This window comes from Chelmon rostratus, chromosome 15, assembly GCF_017976325.1.
Source record: "Chelmon rostratus isolate fCheRos1 chromosome 15, fCheRos1.pri, whole genome shotgun sequence".
In the NCBI taxonomy this organism is placed as follows: Eukaryota; Metazoa; Chordata; class Actinopteri; order Chaetodontiformes; family Chaetodontidae; genus Chelmon; species Chelmon rostratus.
In genome coordinates, this window is record NC_055672.1 from 7,406,716 (window position 1) to 7,420,010 (window position 13,295).

The 13,295-nt window shown below is 41.7% G+C and overlaps 1 protein-coding gene across 1 annotated transcript in view; it reads right to left on the reverse strand.

Moving 5' to 3' along the window:
* Positions 1-1,891: 1,891 nt before the first annotated feature.
* The window catches only part of frmd6 (FERM domain containing 6), a 28,757-nt gene continuing 17,353 nt past the window's right edge, over positions 1,892-13,295 (reverse strand). The window contains exons 7-14 of the mRNA XM_041954489.1: positions 12,618-12,773; positions 12,441-12,506; positions 11,823-11,891; positions 8,051-8,225; positions 6,956-7,264; positions 6,250-6,381; positions 5,944-6,035; positions 1,892-5,425 (exon numbers count right to left, since the gene is read on the reverse strand). Coding sequence (XP_041810423.1) covers positions 5,138-5,425; positions 5,944-6,035; positions 6,250-6,381; positions 6,956-7,264; positions 8,051-8,225; positions 11,823-11,891; positions 12,441-12,506; positions 12,618-12,773 — 1,287 coding nt within the window. The 3' untranslated portion in view covers positions 1,892-5,137. The remainder of the gene's footprint in view (positions 5,426-5,943; positions 6,036-6,249; positions 6,382-6,955; positions 7,265-8,050; positions 8,226-11,822; positions 11,892-12,440; positions 12,507-12,617; positions 12,774-13,295) is intronic.

Consider the following 13,295-nt stretch of genomic DNA (forward strand, 5'->3'; position numbering starts at 1 on the left):
TCAAACAACAATGGTGATTTTGGTTGAGGAGGATGCTCGAATGAGCCTGTGTGAACAGTGTTTATATGATACATGATGTGTGTGTGTGTGTGTATGTGTGTGTGTACGTGCACGCATGAGGGGTGGGGTTATCACGACTGGCGGGGGAGGGGCCTGGATTTCATTTCTGATTTGCGACCATCTGGCTCCTCCAGGCAGCTGCTGGCCCGAGCCGAGCAGAGCCGCCCCGCCTGTTCTGCCCCAATGCCCCATGGGATTTACGGAGAGGTCACCACTGCTGCTGGAGACACACTGTCACCTAATACTCTCAAACAATCAGCTCAAACGATTGCCCCCACCCCTCACACACACACACACACACGCACACGCGCACACACACACACACAGATGCTCATAGATGAGAAGATAAGATGCATGGAAGCATCAGAAAGGATGGAAATGGGAGAAACCTCTAGAAATGAATCTGACATTAGAAGCACCGTTAAGGTCAGCGCACGATGACCTCCGTCGTTTTAAATTTAAAAAGCAACACACGAACGCGGAGCTACACCTGATCCAACAAGACAAAAGAAAGGAGAGGGAGAAGGGGGTGGTGACAGAGACACAGAGAATGGATTTCCCCCTCTGTGTTGCCATGGCGACAGCAGTGGATGGTGCATGACTGATTTCCTGTACAGCTGTGGAGCTTGGAGGGGAGAGAGAGGGAGACACGTTATCTGTGGTGGAGGAAGGAGGTGGAGCTCACTGAGGAAAGCATCCATGTTTTCTCTTAAATTGTACATCAGTCTCTCTGTGGTGATGATTAGTGTTTTCTGGCTGGATGTTGCATGAGTAGTCTTTTTTTTTTAAATACTGGCTCTGTGTTTATATGGATTAGGGTTTTCTTTGAAGTAGTAAAGACTAGAGGCGCTCACATCTGCAGCCAGAGGTTAGTGTGTTTGTGTGTAGAGGACAGTTAAATTAAAAACACAGAAAAAGAAAATGTCAGCACAAGGTCTACTTACTTGATGCTGCCGAAGCTTTCAACCGCATGTAGTGGTCTTCCTCAGCAGGTGGTGTTATATCCAGTAACGTAGCATGTTCAAGATTCAGGATCACCAGCAAACTGTGTAACAGATACAAATATTGTAATACCTTTCTTTTATAGATTCTGGGCTGATACAGTCATAGACAAACGCCTAGATATACAGAAACTCTGCCTTTAGATAATGACAGAAGATGAGAGGAAATGCTACCAATTGCCTTCTTGGCAAATTTAACTACTTTATTTCAGAAAAATAAAATGTAGTTACCTCATGTTTGAATAAAAGCTTCCACACTGCAAATGTGCACTGTCAAATAGCAGAATTTATTTTTTTTTAAATTTAAGGATCAGAGCTATAAAATGTGTAATTATGTGAGTCATTTTTGCTTTTTCTGACATAATAAAGTCATTAGTTTGTATGAGCTGATACATCAAATTTAAAATGGACAGGGAGCACAGAGTCCTGGAGATAAGAGGACAAGAACAGCGCTGCTGGTGGCTTATGTGACAGACAACACTGCCACCTTCAGGCCGAACTGATATTAAAATGAAAGTGAGCACCAGAGGGCAGCACAAGCTAATGCGACGCTTTGGAGATGTAAGACAAACAGAAATACTCTTATCTGATAATCATATTAATTATATTTTAATGGCTATTATATTTTATTTGTTCTTGGAGAGAAAACAGGAGGGGTAAAAAATAAATAAAGTGACTGGAAAGTGAGCATCGTTTGTTATTGAACTACTGAACTATTTTTGGAAATGACTTTCTTTATGTATATTCTATATTATATTGTCTTTTTGCAGACTTTAAAAGCAAAGAGACTGCACCATCTTGAAATTACCACAAAACAGCGGAACTTTGGCAAATAAATGTACCTTTTTATTGGATATTGAGGGCATTAGTACCAAGAAGGCACGGACCAGACTTCATAATAACAAATCTTTTTTTTTAACTACAGGGTGACAAAAAAAATCTTTCATTTTTTCCTGAATGGAGATCCTTTCACAGAAAGGATTATGGACACAGACATACAGACTCTTACAAAGTGTAAGTATGACCATACATTGAAGTCAGACAAGGAAGTTAGAACAAATTGTGAAGACTTTAAGGACATGGGTTATGACTGTATGGCTATGTACCTTAACACATACTGTTTTAATATAAGAAACATCACCATCCATCAAAAATGACTTTAAACATTTTCCATTAATGAGAAGAAATAATCATAAGTTTAAAACAGTGAAAGAAATATAGAGGTGGTCTTTATCAAATGCATGTATTTGTTATGTATTACATAAATGTGTTTTTTAAAACCTTGTTCAGATGCTGTAATGCCAGTATGTGAAAAAAGTGAGTTTAAATGATAATAGTTACTTAAAGCTGTACTGAGATGACTCAAAAATAATAAGAGTGCAGTAAAAGGCCTGTAATGAAGTCTTGTATGAGTTTGGAAATGCTAACAACGTTTGAGCCACAGGGACAAAATTATACATCATAGAGCTCAGCTTAGCAACAAAGTTAGGGAGTAAATAAAAGCATCTGGAGTTTGACGACAGTTATCATGTTATTTGTTTGTTTTTGCTGACTGACAGTTGTAAAACAGCTCTGTGGGTCTCAAGATGTTAGAATTATAGCGTCGCCTTTTCAGATGACATATAACACAGTGAACACTGAACATTTGTCGGAAAAGTTTGACATTCTGGAAATGTGCTTATTCACTTTCTTGCAAAGAGTTACTCTCAACTCTCATGTCTGTAGGATAAATATGAGGACACCACCAGCAGCAGGTTAGCTTAGCTTAGCATAAAGACTGGAAACGGGGAAAAACAGCTACCCTGGCTCTGTCCAAAGCTAACAAAATCCATCTCCCAGCACCTTTATTGCTCATTCATGAACACATTGTCTGTTGTTTGATCTGTACAAAAACCAAAGGGTGAAAACAACATGTTGTGTATTAATGTTATGTTACAAGCCAAATTATTTCCTGGCAGGGAGCAGTAAATTCCACGCTAACAAATAGTCCTCTGATGTTGAATTGTTGTTTTTCCACCTCAGTTTTTGTACAGCTTAGAAAAAATCAGGTGGTAATTAGTGGCTTTTAGAGGTTTAGAGCAGTACCTTTATGCTAAGCTAAGCTAATCGTCCTATGGCTGTAGCTTCATATTTAGTCTACCAACATGAACATGATGTAGAGCCTCCCATAGTTTTAAGCAACAAACAGTATCAAGTGTATTTCCCAAAATGAAGAACTCTTCCTGATATACCACAAAACAGCAGAGTCCAGTCTTTTTCAGTAAGTGTTTTTTCAATAACTTAAAGGATCATTTCGACCAATTGGAAAGTTGTATGTAGAACTTCATCATTAAGATTTCATCTTAAAATCAAAATATAACTGGTTAAAGCTTGTGGTGCAGTGTCTTTCACCCCATTCAAACAAGAGTACAAGGTTGTGTTTCAGCACAAAGAAGCTAAAAATCTGATGGTTGTATCTTTAAAAAAGCATGACATGATTGATTTAAGTCAGACAAAGCTGTAACGGTGGCACTTTGAATTTGAGCTGCATGATTAATGAGTAAAATCATCCTGTTTTTAACCTGCAACAACCTCCTGTCCTCATTCATACCACGGATCTTTGAGAAATAACAGCTCGCAACACATCCTGTCAGCGTCCACAGTCTAACAGGGAGATTAAAATTCTAAAACCAGTCTGTCTTGTTTAGAGCCACAAACATCACATGTCCTTAATACTGTCACATACATTTGCTTGTAATACTTAATGAAATCGACTGCACACAGAATAACTGTTCAACTACAACACAAGTCTGGACAGTTCATACAAAAATACAACATGTGAAAAGATTTCAGGTAAGACGACAGGATGCAGAGTAAAAAATGTAACAAATTCCAGTTTAAAATGACAGATGAAACGAAACAAGACAACAAGAACGAAATAAAACTGAGCAGAAAGGAAGACATGTATGCATCAAAATGTACAGTTTGTTTTGGCCGACAGCCAACCCGGGCTCCATCTTGAGTCTAGATTACAGGGAAGTTTTTGTGGCCACAAACTCAACGCATGCCAGGACATGTAGGAACTTACTCGGCCTCATTCCTCGCAGGATTTCACAGGACATGAAACAGTTTGAAATCAAGTCTTTTTGACATTTAAGATGCTGAAGAACTGGCTTGATCTTCTTAAGCAGTGTGTGTTCGAGGTTTAAAAATAAAGTCGAGCTTTGAATTCTAATGGCTTGGATGTTTAAAGATGACTAAGGTGTGTGAGGAGGGTGTGTGATTGTCAAGGCGAGGGTGACACCTGCATAGTGTGATGAAGGCACGTCGGGTGTGTGTTCACATGATTAAGAGTCCATTCTGAGAGCGGGGAGTTGGCACACTGCACTTCCTCTTGAGGTAAAATGAAGTGGCGTCGAGGAAACCATGGCTGCTTTCTCTCAAAGGATTATGGGTTCATCTTATCCCGCCATGACTTTGAAATGTTGTCACGTCTGCACACATGAGAATGAGTTGGACATTTCTTTTTATTTCCATTTCTTGTCTTTGGTTCGTAGCTCAGAGTGATTTTGTCCTTTGTGTCCTCCAGAGAAAATCTTTGATATGCTCTTTGTGTCTGTGCGTGCACGAGTCTCTGTCTGCTGTAAGCCTACAGTATGTGCATGCACACAAAGTCTTTTTATGACTTTATAATGCAGGCAAACACAACGTGTGGTTCTTGGAAACCGCTCTGGAGGAGACAGATTTGAATAATAATGTTTTTTAAAAGAAGATGACAAGATCCCTTTTGTTTCCTTTCACACAGGGGAGCAGCTTGGGTTACCTTTTAAAGACACACGTTCTCTTGAACCCAGTGTTCGTTCTTAAAGTTCCCATTTCAGCCAGGATCCTCCATGTTTGTTCGTTTATTAAGTGTTATTCGTCCGAAGTGGTAAGTGAAGGGACAGCCAACTTACTGCCACTTTATTCATCGCTGCCAAGAATAGAAACCACCTCTCTAGCACTCTCTCGTCTCGTTCCCTGAGGGCTGAAACATCTCCACACTGACACGGAGGAGCGAAAAAGGTCACCCTGAGGTCGCCTCGTTTCCACCTCCGTCACACCACGAACTCTGGGACCTCTTCGCTGGTCAGGTCCAGGGAGAAGTACTTGTTGGTTCTCTTGATGGGATGGTGCTGCTCGCCGAGCATGCCGGCGCGTTGATCGGCGAGGCCCTGATAGCCGCCGCCGTCGCTGAGCTCCTGGGCGCAGCCGAACGTGTAGCTGTGGGCGGTGTCCTGGCAGAGCTCCGCCCACTGCAGGCAGTCCTTCTGGTAGAGTCGGACATCGTCAAGAGACTGGCTGTGGCGGTCGGTCGAAGACTGAGGCTTCCTGCACGCAGATGTCTGCAAGTGGAAAGCAACAAAATATTATGAAAAAGCTGCAGGTCATCAAATATGTGACCAACTTAAAGGAAAATTCAGCCGTCAAAAATTTTTTTTTTAAACTTTTTTTAATTTGTTAATTATAAATCAAAAGCGAGGCTGTAGATATCTACAGCAGAAGTCCCACTTCACTTTGTGACTTTTACTTTGCTTTGTGGTAACAACAACGTGGTTTTCTTGAACTGATTCTGATGCCAAAACTTGACATTTACCATCTAAAATACAAAGAGATCAAAAAGCTATATAGAAGACATCTACGTCATTTAACTTTTGATCAGTTATCAATACAAATAAGACAATTGACAACCAAACAGTACAACAGGATTCAAAAACATTTTTTACCACAGTTAATGCATTTCAGAATAGATTTTTCTCAAGTGCATTTCTCCAAACGTTACTTGCCGTCTTTGAACGATGTCATGTTTTGTGTATTGTGCTAATACAAGCCGACACACTGCTGTGAATTAAATCTGATTTACCTGTGGCAGAGACTCGATGCTCTGTCCTCTCATCTTGACGACGGTCTCGGAGGAGCTGGAGGTGGAGGAGCTGACGTCTTTCACTATCAGTCCTGTGGAGAACAGATGATAACGTTCAGCTGCAGTATGAAACGACTCCCTCGGCTCAGCGCGGACTTGCTTGGTGGTAACCGTTAAAAATGATAAAGAAAATAATTCACTCTGGGTTTTCGTGCCTTTTTATGGTTGTCTGGTACATTTCTGTCAGTGCACCATGGGTAAATAAATAACAGCAGAGAGACAGAAACAGTGAGACAACATCTGTACCTGAGTATCCGTTGCTCTGATCAGGCGACATGGTCAACATGTCCTCAGTGATGTGGATACACAGATCCTGGTCCAGAGCCATCTCATGAAGCTCCTCATAGTCTTTGGGGTCGTCCACCAGCATCTCAATCTCTGAGGCAACAAATGTTGTCTCAATTATGAAAACTCAGAACAAAATCTTTATGATATCTACAACTTGTACAACTTCAAACTGTAATCTGCATGTTTTGAGCGTCTTGTTATTATCTTTGGACAAGTGTTGGTAAAAGGTAGTCATTGCTGTTGTGTTTTTGGACTGCAAGTCCCAGAAGTTCTGTTTCTGTACTTTTTGTCTCTGGAGATACCTTGATCTCCTTACCTTTAAATAACTTAAGAATCTGGAGATAAGCCAGTTCTCATTGTATTGTTTTAATAAGCTGCTGACACAAATGTCTTTTTTGTGAAAAGGAAAAGAAAAAGTTTGAAACGGATGCAAGGTTGCATCATTGTTGTGAAAATTTTGTTACTTAAACACTAAAAACAACATAATGCCACTACCATACTTACAGCTCCAGTCATAAAAAATGTTGATGTCCTTGTTTATTCTTAAATCTGCTACAATGCTCTTTTTAGTTTATGGTTTTTACTCTATTATTTTTCTCAATGTGTGTGAACAGGACATCATTTTGGATTAAATTTTAACTCAACATCAACTCTCCACTCTTACCATCATCATCTAGTATGCGCTCCTTGCCGCTGCTCTCGATGCCGGAGGTGTGTGAGCTTCCGTGGCTGGTTGTCGATGAGCTGCAGGTTCGTAGGGGCCTGTGCGGGGCCTGACCCGGGGCCCTGAAGCTGTCCGTCTCAATGCCGGAGGTGTGTGAGCTGCCGTGGCTAGTCGTGGAGTGGCGGGACAGGCGTTTGTGATGAGACATGCTCCCTGCACTGCTGCCACTGGCCCGGGAACGTTTGTCCAGGTGCTCCATGTCCAGTTCGAGAGCATCGCTGATGTACGATTCCCTGTACTGCTTCTTCTCTGAAAGCGGCGAAACACACACATTGTAATATTTACAACAGATTGGATCCTGTTCAAAATGTTGAAATACTGTCTTAAATTATACCCCTTAAACGAATCTGGGACAGTTAGATGTGAAGATCAATACAGCTCTAACATCTGCCTGTTAGCTTAGCTGAGCACAAAGGCTGGAAACAGGGGAAACAGCTAGCCAGGCTCTGGTAACAAGTAACAAAATCCACCTACCAGCAGCTCTTAAGTTCACAAACTAACTCTGGCTGGCTGCAAGCAGCTGCCAGGCAACAAACAGAAACTCCAGGAAGTTACTGGTCCTTCCTCTATTGTATTTATGACAAAGTAGCTGCTCAAGGACTAACCACCACTAAAAGGTTTACATCATTTATGCTACTGTTTTATGGCAGAGTAGGGGTTTCTGGCACAACTTCTCCTACTTCCAAGGTGCACAGTGAAGGGAAAAAAGTCTAAAGGGGTCAAAACTCCAGCAACACCTGTGGTATACAGAACCATTTTAATCTTAGACCAAAGTGTTTCAGCTTGTGGCCTTCATTTGGGTCAAAATGAAACACATTACAAACAACATTTAAATAAGGTAGGTATGAAGCAGAAAAAATCAAAAGGTAAAAAAAAATATAAAATCAATCATTTACATCCACACACATATCTGCCAATGGGACCCCTACAACAATGGGGTGGGTATTTGGTCTTATATACATTCATACATTGTGTTTTTACACAACGTAAGGCAAGATAAGAAATGAGATAACAATACAAATTGGTGGAAAATACCTTCGTTTTCCTCCAACCGGCGGACTTGTTTGAGAACAGGCTGCAGGTTCATGTAGAGCCGGTGGCTGTTGCTGAGCAGCTGCAGGAGGTGGCGAGAGCGCACGGGACAACCTGTGTAGTAGATGAGTTTACGGGCTGAGGGCAGACCGTCGGGAAGGATTTCAAACTTCTTCCCCTGAGAGAGGGAGGAGGGAAAAAAAAAAGGCAGCACATGAATGTTGATTACAGGACTCTGTGATTTATAGCAGTTAGTAATTTAGGATTATGAAACAGGAATGTAGATTTGAAATTATGATTGAGTGCCAGAAAGTCCTGAAGGCTAACCACAGAGAAGGAACAAAGTCTGATCTTGAAAACTATTCTGTAGCCAAACACAATGCAACGATCATTCAGTTGATGTATCTGGTCTTCATTTCTTCACACAGACAGTGAAACAAAGCATTTTTGAGCAGTTTTGATGATTTTCCAGGAAGAGGACATGTTGGCTGAATGCATGGAAAAACTAAAATGGTGGGTTTGTGCTTTCTCCCGCGCTTTTTGGCAGAGGCTCGGCCAAATAACAGCTGTCTTTAGTGTCAGCGGGGTTGTTTTCAATACAGACCTATAAACATTTCTGCAAGGGATTGGACTTTCAAAGGCGACGGGTGGGTTTAAAGGCCTGGAAAATACAAAGAGCTGCACATTTCTGACCACAGGACCGAGCTTTCACTTTATTCAGCTGGACGTTTTTAAAGAAGCCAGCTTAATCCAAGTATGTTTAAAGCCCCTGCAAAGGTAGGGAAGCACATTATAGGTATTCAGCTTCGTACTATAGTGAAATGAGTTCATAAAAACTGACAGCTCATCGACAGTAGCTTTCTTATAAAAGATCATTTTCCCTGGGCAGAGGTATCGTTGAGGCTGAAAGACTTCCTGTTTCAAATCTCTCGACCTGCAGGAAAACTCTGGGTGGGAAAATGAAGAAGAAATTCTGTTCCATCCCTAAAGCTGAGTATTTCTCTTTAACCTCAAATTGCCCCTCTTCAGCTCCTGGTGGCCACCAGTGAAACACTGTAATCGTACTGGGCAGCTCCTAAGTGTGAAAGAGCCAAACTGAGTGAGACAGGTTACTGCTGCATGAAATCTCTATTCTCCCTGGTGATTTCCTCCTTGTATTTGCAGGCTGGGGGCATATTTACTACATGTCTTAGTCAGGCACGCTGTCAATCTTGCTGTTATTTTCAGGATAAATTACACTACTCACACATGCCATAATTGGCCTTGTGGGTGGTGCTATACGTGTTTTATACAAGCAGTTTGACACTGTTTTGCCTGTTTTCGACACAAACATCTATATATAGGATAGAGTAGACTGTGAGTGGGCCTTCACCACTGAACCGAGGTACCAGCCCTTGCATCATGTAATTTGATCCATGTATTTCATCTAGTTAATTATGTGAGCGCACTTAAGAACTATACATGACATACCCACATCCTGCCGTCATCACCTACATGAGCTGTGACTTCCTGTCATTGGCTTGTAATCAGGTGTACGTCTGATGTCAGTGTATGTCAGCATATTGTCAATTCTCTCTCTCTCTCTCATTCTCTCAGAAATGAATTGAAAAGTGTTTGAATTTTTGTGATTTTCTCCCAACTGACTCTTTATAAAGTGAATTGTGTTGTTTTTCATTTTTCTGGTAGTCAGCCACAACTTCCTGTAATTGGTCTGAAAAGTCCAAAACAAAAAAAAGGTTTTCACACTGATCCATAGTTAAATCAGATCCAAACCGAGACCACCTCTTTTTGAGGGACCAAGGATCAGTTTGGTCTGGACTGTGGTCCAAGGGAGGTTTCACACCTGTAATTTTGGTTTGGATCAAACTGAAAAGTCAGAAACTTTGGACCAAATGAAGTAGGTGTGAGCCTTAGTACTGTCAAAAAATGCATTGTTGATTATTGAGGTTTTCAAATTTTGCCACTCCTATCGTTTCTATTTTTCTTATTTTCTGCCTTCTGGGAATCTTTCCCATCTCTCCCATCCATCCCAGATGAAATTAATATGGCATATACATGCATCTTTTTTTCTATCCAAAAGTTGTTTAGATTTTGATAGATCCACCATGGAAAATCATGATTCATTAGCTACTAGAAGTCTCTGTTCACACTCTAACTGTTAATCTGTTGTGGGTAAAGATCATTAAAAATCCACACATATTGAATCAGTGGCATCTCTGCTGCTGGTAACACAAACAGCTGCAGACTAGTGTCACGGTATTCAGGTGCCTCTTTGAAAAGTTTCTTGTTTCATGCAGCACAAATGGACAGTCCATCCAAACTCTCCACTCAGGACAGCTAGACAACCTTCTCCCCCTTCCAACAATTCCTCCCTAACAGGCCACACACATCGAAAACTCCACGGGCCGTTTTTATCCAACAATCCCCTCAACAAGACCATAAACCAGAGTACTGGCGAGGTCAAGGCAGAGTCTCAGATCCAACACCACAGGACACAAGGGTGATTACTTCATTTCAGCTTTCCGGGGGAGTAGATCAAACTCTCACACTTAAGAGAAGCATAAATGCATCAGAAACATTGATGTCCAGATGCCCCTCCCTCCTTTAAACCTTGATACAAAGACGAGCTAAAGTATTCCTGGCCAATATCCTGAATAGAAAATCCCCCTGAAACCATTGCAACATCTGGTGTTTATTGACCCACACATCTCTCCGCCCTGCTGCTCACTCTGGCTCGCTCGGCCGTAGCTGCAGCCGTGGTGGCAGCGGTGTTGGATGACGTGACTTGTGGGTGGGGTGGAGGAGAAAGCCTGTTATTCAGGAGAAGGGTGGGACAGGGCCACGAGAGGCCCTTCACGTCCACAGTGAAACCACAGCCACGCCACCGCCGGTTCAGTCTCACGACGCTGTAGACAGCAGACGCGAGGAAAACCGCCAAAAAACAAGAATGAGGAAAACAGGATGTCTTTCCCGTGAACTGTGTGGCAGATGCGATTGCTGTTTGCACCAAAATGAGGCCAAAGCAAAACTCACCACTCTTGGATCAAAACCTTCTGGGACAGGGGCTTTACAGTCAAGAAACCTGCTTATGAAGTCCTTTAAATTGTATAAAAATAAAGACATAGCCAAAATTACAACCAAAGGGCTTGTTTTTTGTGCAAAAGCAGTGATAAGAAATAATGACCTCTCTGGATTGTGATTAACAGCCGGCATGTAGCCATCACAGTGAAACAGATATATAGTAAGCTTCTTGGCCTTCCTGTGATAACAGAAACCCTATGGAAGCAAATTAACCGTCTGCTGTGCTCAGCTTAATGACAGCCTGATTCAGAACACAGATGAGAAGATTTAACAGGACTTCCTTTAAGGGGCACAGGGACACCAATCATAATTGATAAAATGAATAAATCAAGAAGCAAGTATATCAAATGAAAGAAAATACTGCTGCTGATTACATGAAAATATGTATACAGTGTCTGCGTGCGTGTGCGCATGCAATGAAAGTCTTTCTAAATCCCTGATTAGTTCCAGAGGACTTGCAGGGCTAAGATAAAACAGCAGTGTAGAGAAAAGAAGCCTTGCGTAAAAATTTCCACAACCCTGAGCAGGAGCTAGGCTTTCATAAACATCGCCATAAGCCAGGGGATGCTTGGGTTTCGTCATTGCTGGAATGAGCATTAAAAAAAAAAACAAAAACAAAACAAAACACGGCACTGATGAAAAGTGTTTCTCTGGGCTATGTGTTGAAAAAGGTGTGATGGTGCATCTGACTCACCACAAATACCAGTTTTCCCACGTTGGTCCAGGGGAAGTCGTACAACAGTTGCCTCACAGACCCGACGTTCTGCAGCACAGAAGCACACACACGTCAAGTCAATAACTACAGGTGCAACAGTACCGCACCAAGAAAACTCCATCTTCAGAAGAAACTTTTGTCCACTATTCAGCTCTGAAACTCAATTGATTGTTTAAAACAATCTGCCAGTGTGGGTTTTTTTTCTGCTTGTGTATTTTCCCAAATCAAGAGCCAAGACTGCAGCAATATGCTTTATTTGTTAAGATTTTTTTTTAATCATTTAGGCTGTATTATATTAGAAAGTGGTCAAAAATAATCGGAGACTCTAAGATGCAAATTCTGGATTTATGAAGATCAATTTACAATAATATAAAACAAAAACAAAAACAGAGACTTCAATATATTTCTTAAAAGAGGCTGAAATAATTTGACCACAGTGGAAGATTTTTCACATTCTCAATACAGCAGACAAATATTGGCCGATAAGACAGACAATGTTTGTAGCGCTCTTATTTTCAGAAATTAGAAATAAATGAAGCAGAATACACGCAGCAAATCCATGATTAAAATCTTAAAATCATAAGAAATGTGGAATACCTGAAATATTTGAATACCACGTAGAGTCAATCCCAATGTAAGTGATGCCTCTACTTCCTTCTTGTCCTGTGTAAAGACATGACATCAAATGTACATCAGGCGTAATTCGAGTCAAATCTGATACAGCGGAAGAGCCTGAAATCCAATGAGCTGCAGAAATTGTGTACCATCTCTCACCTTGTAGAGTCTGTAGTAGTGGACAGTGACGTCATCAAGCTGGGCACACTCCTTAATGTATTTGAGGTGCGCTTCTGAAGCTGTGAGAGCAAACTGGTCTTTGTGCATGTTTGGGATATGCCTCAGGATGTACTCACGGCCGCGCTTGGCTATCACCTGTGTGGGGAGAGAAAGAAGGAAACGTCAGGCTTGGCTGCCGTGAAGTTGCACACATTCATTACAACAGAATGGCAGCACAGGATGCCAATGAGGGTAATGAAGCTCCCTGCCGCAGGGCAGACAGATGCCAACCTGGAGAGGCAGAACAAGAGCCAGAGGCACAAACCGGAAACACACTCATTAAGCTTTGCACGTGGCTTCTGAAGATTTTGTAAGTGAGCTTTCAAAGCACCTAAATCTGCAGGAGATTTACTGTAGGGTAGCACTCATCATCAAACAATTTCCTGTCACCGCTAGTTTCAATTGGCGATAAGCAGGCAGGAGGCTAATTACAGGAAGTGAAGGGCAATCAAACGGGTGTGGCTGTCATAGCCAGAGAGGTAGATGGTGGTGGCGGAGAGGGGAGGGTGCCAGTGTGGCCAGAAGGGCCATGTCAGCTGGAGCATTTCTCAAGATTTAAAAAGAACAACAGTGTGTGTGCCACTTCCAGGGACAAAAATAAACTCGGTGTCCCAGTTC